The sequence below is a fragment of the Pithys albifrons genome, chromosome 17, assembly GCF_047495875.1.
Source record: "Pithys albifrons albifrons isolate INPA30051 chromosome 17, PitAlb_v1, whole genome shotgun sequence".
NCBI classification, from domain to species: Eukaryota; Metazoa; Chordata; class Aves; order Passeriformes; family Thamnophilidae; genus Pithys; species Pithys albifrons.
In genome coordinates this window covers 607,727-620,746 of record NC_092474.1, presented here as the reverse complement: position 1 = coordinate 620,746, position 13,020 = coordinate 607,727, and the positions used below count along the sequence as shown (strand labels likewise).

The following is a 13,020-nucleotide window of genomic DNA, read 5'->3' as shown; positions in this document are numbered from 1 at the left end:
TGACTGTCACTCCTTTCCTTTGGCAGAGTCCAGTGTGATGGGTGAAACAACCTCTAGAAATTTCAAACAACCCATTATTGAGGCATACCTGTAGCTTTCTCAAGTCATGGCTGACCAACTGTGACACAAAAATGTCAGGCAAGTCACAATCCTCCCCAAAATGTCCCATTATGCCAGAAAGTGACATAAGGAAGGGCCCCTGGGAGAGCAGAGGTCAGTTCCAGCCCGTGCCCTGCTCTGCAGTGCCCAGGAGCAGATGCTTGGGAGAAGATCAAAGCAGCATCGTGCCTGTGTATCCTCCTGGTTTCCTGCAATCTGGAGCTCAGCAGCTTCCTGAGCCAAAAGGTTTATCTTGGTAGTTCTCTCTTCCATGAATTTTTCTTTTTGGTTTTTGAACCCATTGAAGGCATCTTGATTTCTGGCATCCTGTGATGGTGTCACAGGGCATTACCCACTTGGAGAAAATGTGCTTTTGTTACTTTCATAATCTGTTACCAGAGTCATTATGAAACTGCAGTTTGGAGCAACTCCTCAGCAGAACTGGAACTCTTTGGGGTGTGTGACTGCAAAGTGCTGGGAATTGCAGACACTTACAGCAAATGCAGGCCCACAAAACACCTCCTGCATGTCCATTGCTTGCCACAGTGGGATTAGCAGAGCTGCACACACAAGAAATGGTTGCACTGAAGAGTGTTCCTCCTAACTGGTTAATTAGTCCAGAAAAGTTCCTGCTGTGAACAGCAGCCTGACTGGGAACCAGTCATTCCCAGAATTATTCTTTTTGAAAGAGTTTTGTTTAATTCTTCCCCTGGAAGTTCCAGTGCCTTTTATAAAAGTCCCTGATACAACTAGGTTTACATTATCAAAAGCACAATTAGAGTGTTTCCTTGAATTCAAATGTTAACTGTGTGTGCAGTCACATCTTAGCAAGTTAGAAATACCTCATCCATTCAGCAAAATACATTATATGTCTTTTGTTCTGGTCCTTATGGTGTCTTATTAATTATAATAAATAAATAGAACCATATAACTGAAAACTAAGTTGAGCTTTAATAAATAAAACAACTCCACACTTCTCAACATTACTTCTGTTAAATTAAATTTTTTTAAAATATGAACTGCTTAGGCAAAATAAAACTTTCCTTTTTTCAGTTGTGGGATCCCTTTTAACCTGATTTTCTTTTAATTCAGTCTGTTGCCCACACAGCTGAATGTTTGGAAGTTGAGCCTAAAATCCTGTGTGATTGCTGTGATGGCTGCACCATAAAAGTAACTCATGGAGATACTGACCCAGCACTGTAAGACTCTGAGCATCTGGAACTCTCCCTGGAGATAAAATTACCCAAGTCCTGATTAAACAATCAAATGCATAAATTCTTTTAATTTCCATGAGGCTTCAGTTTGGTTTTGGTTCAGAGTAGCTGTGTGTGCTTTGCCAAATTACAGTATGTGGCTCCAGGTCCAAGCCTTTTAGAAATAAATATGCAAGAGCTGCACACTGTGGGTGACATCCTCTTTTAAAGGATTACCAGAGAAAAAGGTACTTAGAATGTTCCCTGGGTTCATTTTTAGAATTTGGGTGTGCTGATAGACAGAAATTTAAGGGCAAACTTTCCATTGTCTGAAAGCATTTGGTAAACTCCTGATTGGATCAAATACTCTTCTGTGAAGGGCTTTATCCAAGCAGCCACTGACAGGGAGAACCACTCCAGCACCTCATTTTCTGTGTTTTTGCAGACATGCTGCCTCAGGAATTGGAAACACCATGTCCACAGAAAGCTGGTCTCTCTGCTGAGCCCTTCTGAAGTCCTCAGCTCAGAGCTGGAGCTCTGGCAGGGCACAAACAGGAAGCCAATATCTGTGGAGACACCAGGATTGATTGGCTTAAGCTGCTTTACAAGTTGCTTAGAAATCCATAAGAAAATCTGCAAAAGATGAATATTTTTCCTTGCTGCGACAAACCCCTTCATTTTTAGTGTCACACTACAGGAAGTGAAGATTTTGTTTGAATTACAGCAGTCTCAGAGGGACAGAAGTGTTTCTTTTGCATTCACAAGCACACACAACCTGCTTTTCAAGATGTTACTTATGGCAATGAAGAAGCAATAAAAAGAACTTACAAATACTCTCCAGTGTAAGATGCACTTTGCATCTTTTCACCAATAACAGCCAGACTTTCCTCTTACTGGTAACACCTTCACTTTTAAGAAGGAAATCATGATTGACAAGACAGGTGCATGTTTTTCCCAAGAACAGGGCTTGTCTCAGAGGTGCCTTGTTTGGAACAGGGACAGCATTCCTGAGAATTAATCCCTGTCACAATCGGAGGAGGTGTCCCAAACCTCCCATTTTCAAGGAATGCAGATTTCCTGGGACAGCAGATAAATGTTATACATTTCCCATCACTAACCCTGAACAGTTTTCAGTAACTCCAAGGTCATGTCTTTGCTAATTACTTTCAGCATTTGCAATGTGGGTTTCAAGCAATGGCGTTTGTCGTTGCTGACGCTGTTTATGGACTGACATCTGTGCAATCTGATTTCCCAAGAATTACACGGCAGAGAGCTCTTCCAGGGGCCTGGTACTCCACAATCTGTGGAAGGAGGCTGACTCTGGAGGAGGACAAAATTAAACTGCAGTTCTCCTGAAGGAAACATACTGAGAATGGGCAATCAGGCATGAAACAATGTATATTTCCTACCGCTTCCCCCTCCCCGTCCTGCCGTAACACATTCTCAAGATCTGTCTATAGCATTACAGAGAAGTATTGGGGGTGCCACATATTCAGTGGGATCTTTGGATGAGCAGGATGGTCAAACAACACTGGGAAGCTTCAAATGCTGATCAAGAAGTTCGTACGTAGAGGAATTCAAGTAGGAAGATGGTTCTAATGATGATTTAGCACAGTTAAATTCCTCATTATGCAAGGAAAGTGCTTTTAACTCTGTCTCAGCATTCCCAGCATGTGTAGCCCAGCCAGCCCCGGGCTCCTCCAGCCACAGAGGGGGTGTAAAACAGAAACTGATACAGCACTAGGGCAACTCTATTTGCAAAGGGATATACAGAAAATATGAGAAGGCTGGAAGCAGATTTATAACCTCTCTCACAATTTTCCCAACTTTATAATATCTGTTCTCTTCTTTTCTTTTGCCTGAGTCTTGTCACATCACCACTGAGGGGGAACAGCAGTGTGGGCATCCACTTCTCTATCCTGAAGGGCAGCAGCAACTCTTGCACTAAAAAACGTACTTGATTCTGCATCATTAGCACCAGTCACTGAGCACCACTGATTCCTCTTGCAAAGTTCTGGTCTGGCTTTTAAATCATTGTTTCCCTTTGTTCAAAAGATTATTTAAGAGAGGAAGTAACAATTTCACGTTAACCACTTCTGCTTGTTTCCAAAATAAACCATCTTTAAATAAGCCCTATAGTGAAATTGTGCACTTTCATTTCGTAATAACCTGCTCATCTGACAAGGACTCATTCCTGGTGCCAACCTTCTGATGTGTGACACTGGTCTGAAGACACACTGCTGATGTGCACGTACCTCCTGGAGCCCTGTCTGGCTGCTGAGTGTGCACTCAAACTCCAGCTGAATCAATTCTCTTGGGAAAAAGAGCTACATTTAAAGGATAATTCAGAAAGGAGTAATCCTCACTGAGAAACCTCAGGCTTTCTAAATAAAGAACCACTTGCCTAACCACCCTGTATCTGTAAATCTGCTTGCCTTTATTTCAGCACTAATTAGAATACAAAATATGGCACAAAATCAATCTCTAATAGGATTCCTAATTCTTCACCTTTGCTTATGTCTGATCCAAAAGTTATGGTAAGCTGTCTGGAGATCACTGGGCTTTCAATTAATCCTTTGACTCATACTCCATTTTATCCACACAAACAGTACCAGGTTTGTGCATAGGATTGATCCTAAATGCCATTTACCTCTCTGTCATCCAGATGCTCAGTGTTTTAGGGATGAGAAAGAGCAGAAGCTCTTAGGCAAGGAATGCTGCACAAGTTACAAACCAAGCATGCTCTACAGACTACATTTCAGGTGCCCAAAGGCAAATCTATCCAAACATTGCTGGTGGGAGGCTTTGGGGCTGGGCACAGCCCTGGCAGGACCTGCGGGCTGGGCACAGCCATTCTGTGCCATGGGACAGGCTTCACACACCAGGACAAGCAGCACTGGTGAGAGCCTGGACCCCCCTTTGCAGCCCTCCCAGTAGCTCTGTGCCTGGGATTTGTCCTGCTTATGTCAGGAAAAGAGCAAAACCACAATCACCTCTAATCCCAAAGCCCCTTTGCTGTGGTATGGCTCCTGGGCGATTGTTCTCCGCTTGAATACGACTTCCGCCCATTTGCTCAGGCTGCAAAGCCCCCCTGTACATCCCCCTAGAATAATTTAATTAATGCATAGCTGGGGCAGAAATAGATGTAATGACATGAATGGCCATTTTTTAGAGTTACTCTGCAACAACACTGGGCCTTGGAGTTTGAAGGAATCCAGACTCTCCCAGTGAGGATTTAACTTACAAGTAGCGATTTGCTTTACGTAACATCCCCAGTAAAACATCATGCTGGTTTGGGTTTCCTTTTAAGAAAATAGAACCTTTTCATTTGTGGGAGTTTAATTTCCAGTGTTGTGCCATTAACACCCATCAGAAACCACAAGGTGCTGAAGTTGATGGGGCCCTCAGCCCCCCCAGCAGCTGAGTCAGTCAAGGTACCAGTAAGTCCAGTAAACAGACCTGTGAGCAGCTTGATGGTCTCATTAAAGGCAGTCTGTGCAACAAACTTGTAGGATCAGTGAATAGAGTCATTAAGAATTGAGGTTGTTGCCAGTAACCAGGATGAAAGCTAATATCTGGGGTGAGGAAAAGAAACAAAGAGACAAAGGTGAAATACCAGGGCTGGAAATGCCTCTAAGCAGAAGGGTCCAGTTGCTGTGTGATTATTAAGCATGCATTTCCCCAGAGAAATAATTGCCTTGGATTAAGTGATTTGTAGGAATCAGTTGCTGGGTTACAGGTAGCAAGGAAAGGTGGGGTGAGGGCTGCAGAGGTAAAACAAGCCATACATTGGTTTTCCTTCTCAGCCCAAAGGCCTGGGCAGCTGTGCTGGCCCCGTGAGTGCCTCCCAGCACAGGCCATTTATCAGAGGAAATTCAGAGTTTGTGCTCCCGAGCAAGTGGCAAGGGTGGGGCTTTCCTGTGCTTATGGGCTAAGATAACTGGCATTTCTCCCCCCTTTCTTAATTGTTCTTCTGTGCTGTTTTCTATATAATCATTATTATCATCATAAATACAGATGTTATTCAGTTTCAATCTGTGTTCTGGGTTTCTTCCTGTTCACCTCTGAGATATCTGTCTCTGTGGATGGTTCTTTTGCACATTCTCCTCTGCCTAATGCCAGGGACTCTTCTGGGTGATTGTAAGCAGCCTTAGTTTGACAGACTGCACAGCCCCAGTCACACATTCCTCCTGGACTTGCACACTGGAATTTGCAGTTTTGAATAATTGAAGTAAACTGTATGTATTTCATATACAGCTGGAAGAGGAGATAAATCCTCTGAACTCATTTACCAGGCAGTCTTTTTAGGAAGACATTTTCCATGCTCGAAATGTTTACAGCTCCTCAGACACAGACAATCAGTGGAAGGCTGCAGCTGTCATGTGTCAGCATGTCCTACACCAAGACAGTCCACAAGCTCCTGATGTTCCTTTGTTTCCTTCTTTAGGGTGTCTCGTGGATAAAGTTTGTCTTCTAGTTGGGAAAAAAAAGGAAGTGAAAGGCCACATGCAGTGTACTGTGACCTTGTTGTCATCCTCCTGTTACTATGCCAGGGTCTTCTGCAGAAGAGTCACCAGTCAGGACGTGCACAGGGCACTGCTCCGTGTCACCTCAGCAGTCACACCCTCGGCTGTCAATCCATGTGATTCCTGTAACCTTCGCTTATCCTTCTGCTGCTTCTGCCTCACACGTGGACTTTCCCATCCAAACTGCATTCATTTCAGTCTTGAGATTTCCATCACAAACCTCTGCATGCCACAATACATGCTGTGAGTTACTGTACCACAGAGAAAACCACTCACACAGGGGCAGGAATGGTGTTATTTTCAAACTCTGCAATCTCTACACTAAAAGGATACTTTGGGTTAACTGAAACCAAACCCAGCCAAACCAATTCAAAAGTCAGTGTGAACACATCTTTCAATTTTCTCTAAAACATTGCAACTTATTGCAATCAAAGCAAGCCTTTCTCAGGGCACCCAGGGGAAAGGCACTGGGCCACAGCTCCTTCTGAGTGGTGGAGTGGAGGGAGCAGCTGGTGGAGTCTGTTCTCTTTCTGCTGAGCTGTAACAGCAGCACAAACTCGCTGCATCTGCCAGCCTGGGGCACTGTGGGCTGCTGTTGCCTGAGGGCACTGACCCAAGGCTACTTTTGCAAGAACAAACCACCAGTGGTCCCTGAAGATACTGTAGCAATTACAATGTCTGCACAGCCTGATGAAGAAAACTCTTGTAAATACACCCTTTTTTATACTGGCACATAAGTCATTAACATGCCATAAAGATTCAAAATGTACTCAAATAGTTAAAAGAGTAGAGTCAAATCTGGAATCTTTGTGGTGACACATTTAAATAGGGTGCTTTGCTCTTGGCTGCAGTGTCAGAACACACAGACTTTCACACCTGGTGTAAGCTAAGAGCAATTATTCTTCCTGGACCAAACTAAGACTCTGTATACAGGTACTGAAGTGACATGTCCCATATTCAAAGCTCTTCCATTTATGGTAGTTCCTAAGCATTGTAAGTGAATATTTTATTTTGGAATGACAACACCAGTAATATGAGCAAATGTGTAGGTAAACGGCATAATATTTTAGTTATCTATTTCAGTCTGACTTAAATAGAGCATATGAGACTAATTCGTTAAAAAAATTTATCCTGAAGGTATTTTTTTCTGTCAGAATTAATGGGGCTTGTCTGTCTTCAAGCACAGAGATCTGCTGGAACCATAGTTGTGGGTTCAACCCCTGCATGGGCCACTCACTTAAGAGTTGGACTCGGTGATTTTTGTGATCTGAATAATCTGTGAAACCCGTGAAATCTGTTTGGTGGTGCTCTCCTCACTTTTGCCTGTGTGCAGCAGGGAGCGGTGCAGGTCAGTCAGCACATTTGGTGTTCTGGGAAACGATCAATTAGACTCCGATAACCAGGACTTCCACACTGCTGGGTGCCTGTATTTGATAAGATTGGCTGTGGCCTTTACCAGTAAATAGGAAATGCACAGATAAGGGCACTAAAAGTCCCGCGTTGCGGGGCCGGCGGCGGGCGGTGCTGCCCGGCAGGGCCGGGCCGGGGGCGGAGGGCGGGCACCTCGCGGCTCCTCATATAGCGCTGCCCGTGGCCGCGGCGCTCAGAGCCGGCTCGGCAGCGCCCGGGGCAGCGCAGCAGGTACCCCGTCCCGTCCCGTCCTTGCCGCGGAGCCGCTGGGACAGCGCTGGCAGCAGCATGACTTCGGCGGCGGTGGAGATTTTGGGGCTGGGGCTGGGCATCCTGGGCTGGGTGGGGGTGATCCTGGCCTGCGGGCTGCCCATGTGGCAGGTGTCGGCCTTCATCGACGTGAACATCGTGGTGGCGCAGACCATCTGGGAAGGGCTGTGGATGAACTGCGTGGTGCAGAGCACGGGGCAGATGCAGTGCAAGGTGTACGACTCCATCCTGGCGCTGCCGCCCGAGGTGCAGGCGGGCCGGGCTCTCACCGTCATCGTGGCGCTGCTGGGGCTGGTGGCACTGATGGTGACCGTGGTGGGCGCGCAGTGCACCAACTGCATCCGGCCCGGCAAGATGAAGTCCCGCATCGTGATCGCCGGCGGAGCCATCTACATCCTCTGCGGGGTCCTGGTCCTCGTCCCGCTCTGCTGGTTCGCCAACATCGTCATCAGCGACTTCTACGACCCCACGGTGCCGCCGTCCCAGAAGCGGGAGATGGGGGCCGCGCTCTACATCGGCTGGGCGGCCACGGCGCTCCTGCTCTTCGGGGGCTGCCTCATCTGCTGCTGCTCCTGCTCCCAGCGCGACGAGACCTCCTTCCCCGTCAAGTACTCGGCGCCGCGGCGACCCACGTCCAACGGCGAGTACGACAAGAAGAACTACGTCTGAGCGGGGCAGCCCCGCGGGGGCACGGACACACGGCTGCGGGCCGGGAGCGCCTGCGGGCCGGGAGCGCCTGCGGGGAGCCCCAGCGCTCCCCTGCCTGGAGGCTCTTCTTAACGGGGACCCCCGTGAAGCGGCGGCCATAGGCAGGGCAGCGCCCGGCGGGTCCGGCCGCTCCGCTGCGGACTGACCGACGACTGGCCCCGGACTGACCGGCCGGGCGCGGCCGAACCCGCGTGTGCCCTGCCGGGGGGGACAAGGGGCCCTGGCGGGACACGGTGGCTTCTACCGGGACGCCCCGTCCGGGCTCCGCCGCCTGCCCGCCCGGCTCCCGCAGCCCCCGGCCCTTCCCCGGCGTTACCCCCGGACTGTGAGTACCCGCCGCCCGCTCGGGGCACCGCCTGGCCGCTGGAACCGGGCGCCGGGTGTGCGCTGTCGTCCAGGGGGAGCGTCCCATCTTCCTTCTCTCTCCCGAAAGCCTCTCCCGAAGTTACTGGTCAAGGGATTTTTGATCTTCTGTTTGGGCAACTTCATTAGAGATCCTGTCCAAAGTGTGCCACTAACCTTGGTCCTTAATCCCACAGGCAGTAACTGAAGAAAGGTATTTGCCTTCCTTCAGTTGTTTCAATCCCCCAGAGAAGTGCATTGCTCTGTGTGTCTTTGAGACCCTGAAAGAGATTTCAGGTAGTTGCTGTCCTTTAGTGGAGTACAAACCAGCTTACACCAGGTTGCCTCTTGAGGTTCTTCATCCCCTGGCCTCCATCATCTTATGCTCTGTTTTTACTTGAATATGAACTCATTGCCAGAATTATCTGAGGCCCAGATTCAGAGATGTAGGAGATCATTGTATGTCCTGGCTCCAGCAGGGCCTCTGCTTCTCTCATCTGCACTACAGGAGACTGGAAACATAAAAATTTCTCCAGATACTGATGGTTGGGGGGGATGATGCTCTTGTGACCTTCTTGCCAAGCCCTGCTTGCTGCCAATTTTGAATTGTGTGCTCAGTTGGACATGCACTTGGTTGGCTCCCCACCATGATTTTATTAACACGTGCTTTCCTTCATTTACCAAATCAAGCAAAAAATTGCTAGAAGAATTTTACCAAAAATATCTTGACTGAGACTTTATGTCAGCTGATCAGGAGATTGAAGTCCTGGCTCAAACAGCTCTCAGCTTCTCCACATTCCCCTGGTAACACTCTGCAGACTGGAAAGGATGATGATTTGGGCAGCATAACTCTAATTTTCTGAGCTCAACACCTGCTGAAATTCACCACAGCCTGGAATGTCAGCTTAAACTTTTCCATTTTACACTGCAGAGACAGACTCTGTTTCAAGGGAGGGGTTAAGGCCGTGGTGTGATGTGATACTCCTCCACACAAATTACTTGTAAATCAACACAGGATCCTGCTATGGCCCCGTGGCAGCATCTGTGCTGCCCTAAGGAGATTTCTGCCAAGAGTCAGCGAGGAAATGTGCTGTTGATATTCCTCAGAGCACAACACTGTGACCTCCCGGGTCCCTCCTGTAGCAGGACAGTGCACAGAGAGCCTGAGCATTACCTGTGAGAGCCGCGTGACAGCGCCAAGGCCCACGGACTGACCACAGCTCTGGGGCTGGGACAGTCACACTGACTCTGTGCTTGCCTTGCTTAGCACACTTAAACCCCTGGGGGTATGGACATGTTCACAGACCAGAATGAGAGATTAAAGCCTTGCCTCTGCAACTTTTGATGTTGAATATTGAGGACATGATTTACCTTTTTAAAGATAACTGCTTTCATTTTTTAAACACATAAATTGCAGGGACAGAGCCCATCAGAGAATACAAAAGCAGAACAATATGTCTACAATTAGTTTTGTTCTATAAAGAGGTTCAGTTCTTATATTGTCTGCATTTAAATAAATCTGTAATGTTTTTGTTATGATGTGATATGTAGTTGTGGTACAAGAATGAAATATTCCGTATTTCATCATTGCAACTTTTTAAAAACAGTGTAACCTTGTAAACCTTGTAAAAATGTATTTAAATGCATATATTTTGCAAGAAACCTACCAAAATTAGATTGCTATGTGGTTTGGTGCCTTTATTTGTTTCATGATTACTTTATTTTTTACTTTGGCTGGTAATGTCCAACTGTATTTGTCACCCAGCCCAGAGACACACCACCCTCACTCAGCTCTCTGGTGTCGAGCAAATGAGTCCACAAACCTTAGCCCAAACCCTGGACCTCACTCTTTTGTCTCAAGTTAGAGAACTGAATCCCTGCTGACAGACATGTCTGCACATCTCTGTGCAGTAGAGCCCTCAGAAGTGCTGTGGAATTTGGGGTCTGGCTAAAAGATTAGATCTTTCTGTATAATGCAGCAGTAGAATTTCAAACCAAGTCAAAACTGATTCTTTGGTAGAGGGAGGGAAACCTACACCTCAGAAGGGAACTTTGTTTTGTCAAGCCAAACTTCTTGTTGCTTTGTGTAACAGCTGGGCTGGATCCTCTTATAACCAAAATCTGAAACAAGTAGACAAGACCTCTTGGAAGAAGCCAACGCTGCCTGTGCCTGTGCTCCCAACACAGCATCATCCTGCCCAAACCACAGTGGGACAGGATCTTGCTGAGGTCAGTGGGGCAGTGCCCAACAATACTTGCAGCCAGTGGGGCCCATTTAAAAAATATTTTTATATTTAATCTCATCCTTAGTTGTTGTTGTGCTTCCAAAAGATAATCTGAGAGAACACTGTTCCTGATGTCACTGCCTCGGGGTAAAATCTGTGTTAGTTTTCACTATGATTTGTTTTTTAAGAGCAAAGACCTAGTCCTGAACTTAGAAGCTTGGAAGTGCTCAGGATCAGGCCTGAACCTCACCTCAAAGACAAGATAAATCTATAGCACTTGTTTACTATTTTTATTTTGTATTTATGATTTTGCATAAAAATAAAAACATGTAAACCAATCCCTGAGCAGAGTTGCTGGTTTCTTGTGAAAGGCTCTGGATTGTTTGGGCTCAGGAAGATGGGGTGTGATATCAGTGCCCAAAGGGCACCTCTGACCTGGGCTACCTTTGAGGGGGAGAGCTGGGCCACCCCTGGGGGAGCAACAAGGACTGCTGGGCCAGCCCTGGGGGAGCAACAAGGACTGCTGGGCCACCTCTGGGGGAGCAACAAGGACTGCTGGGCCACCTCTGGGGGAGCAACAAGGACTGCTGGGCCACCTGGGGTAGCAACAAGGACTGCTGGGCCAGCCCTGGGGGAGCAACAAGGACTGCTGGGCCACCTGGGGGAGCAGGAAGTTCTCCCTGGCAGAGCAGACAACACCTCAGCTCTCCTCTGAATCCTCAGACAAAAGAGGGCAAGCAGCAGCAGTGGGTCTTGTGATGTGAGCACATTAGAAGTGGAGTGTGAGCCCCAGCTATTTTGAGAACAGCTCTAAGCATGAAGCTTTTTAAGCTTTCAATTCCTACACGTTTAAACTACAAGGGAAAAAATCCTGCTGCTGCTTGGATCAGCCCCAACCTGACCAGTACCCTAATCCTTTCTGCCAACCATTTTTTTTTTAAGAAGTGTATTCAAGCTGGGGAAAAACATTTTCACAGATGCAGCAGAACAGAACCTGCAAAAAAATGAGTGGTAAAAGCAACTATCCAGACTAATTGGTAGTGGAGAAATTTGCCCAAATTACATGACTGCCAGGCAGGATTTTCAATATTTTGCAGATTATTTTTTTGCAAGATTTTCAAGCCTTTCTAACAAACTGTAGCTTTAAAAATGAAGAAAAAACATCTTCAAAGCCTTCATTTTGCAGCATTCTTGCCAGCTGGGTTGAGATTAACAAAAGCTCCTTGCCACCCTCCCATTGCTATGCACATGCTGAGCTGGAAAAAGGGTGTCTGTCGGCTTGGCCTTTGTCCTGCTAAACGAACCATTTCATAGTTATGAATTTGAAAGTAACCTGCAGTTCATACCCTGCAGATCTGGTTAGATCCTGTCTGTGCAAAGAAGGGAAATGCAACAGGCAGAGGGGAAAGGAAGCTCAATCAGTCACGTTTGCTGCAGGATGTTTAAGGAAATATTTCCTTTTCCTGCACAAAGATGTTTGTTGGGCATCTGCTGTTTGGAACATACAGAAACATCCTACTCTGGAAGTGAGACAGCAGTGTAACTCCAGATTTTATTTAAAATCTATTCTCTGATTAAATATCATGCAGGGGATTTGTTCTTTTTCCTTGGCCATCTTTCAAACCCCCAGTGCAGGTCTGCTCCAAATGAGACTGATCCATACATCTGTACTGCTAAAAGAGAATCCTGCCTGTCAGAACCCACATGCCACAAGGAAGTGCCTTATTCATGCATATATTCAGCAATAGATGTTCATGCAGCATTCAGCATCAGGTGGTACCCACAGTGCATCCCTTTTTGTGTGTGTATTGAAGAAGAAAACCATTAATTAAGTACATGTGTTTGAGGATTTGCTTTTGTAATTCTGATTGGTGAGATGCAGCAAATAGTCCTCCTTTATTAGATCCTTTGGGAGAGAGCAGATGAATTCAGGTCAACTATTGCATTTGTCACCTGTAGCCTGACTGTGACAGGACAAATCAGTCCAAAAGCAGAGCCCTCAGGAGGGTCTTGTATTTATATGTTGGAAATAATTGAGTTCTATCATTCTTATTTAGATCAGACCTTTGTGTGCCTGAGTGTGTGGCTGCTCCAGACTGTTCCTTGCTGACTCTGCAGGAACAGGCTCTCTGTCTAGAAACCCCCTTTTTCCTGCTACAACCTTCAGTTATGAGAAAAGGACAATTTCAACCACTGCGTCACTGATGAAACCTCCCATGGCAACACAGAGGGCTTTACAGTTGCCTG

At 46.8% G+C, this 13,020-nt stretch overlaps 1 protein-coding gene across 1 annotated transcript; it reads left to right on the top strand.

The window, feature by feature from the left end:
- Positions 1 to 7,436: 7,436 nt before the first annotated feature.
- On the top strand, positions 7,437 to 11,111 carry CLDN5 (claudin 5). The gene has a single exon (XM_071572288.1). It carries the CDS (start codon positions 7,517 to 7,519, stop codon positions 8,165 to 8,167), a length of 651 nt encoding a protein of 216 aa, XP_071428389.1. The 5' UTR covers positions 7,437 to 7,516; the 3' UTR covers positions 8,168 to 11,111.
- Positions 11,112 to 13,020: the final 1,909 nt, after the last annotated feature.

Coding starts and splice junctions, on each gene's coding strand:
- CLDN5 (XM_071572288.1), top strand. CDS start 7,517: ATGACTTCGGCGGCGGTGGAGATTTTGGGGCTGGGGCTGGGCATCCTG.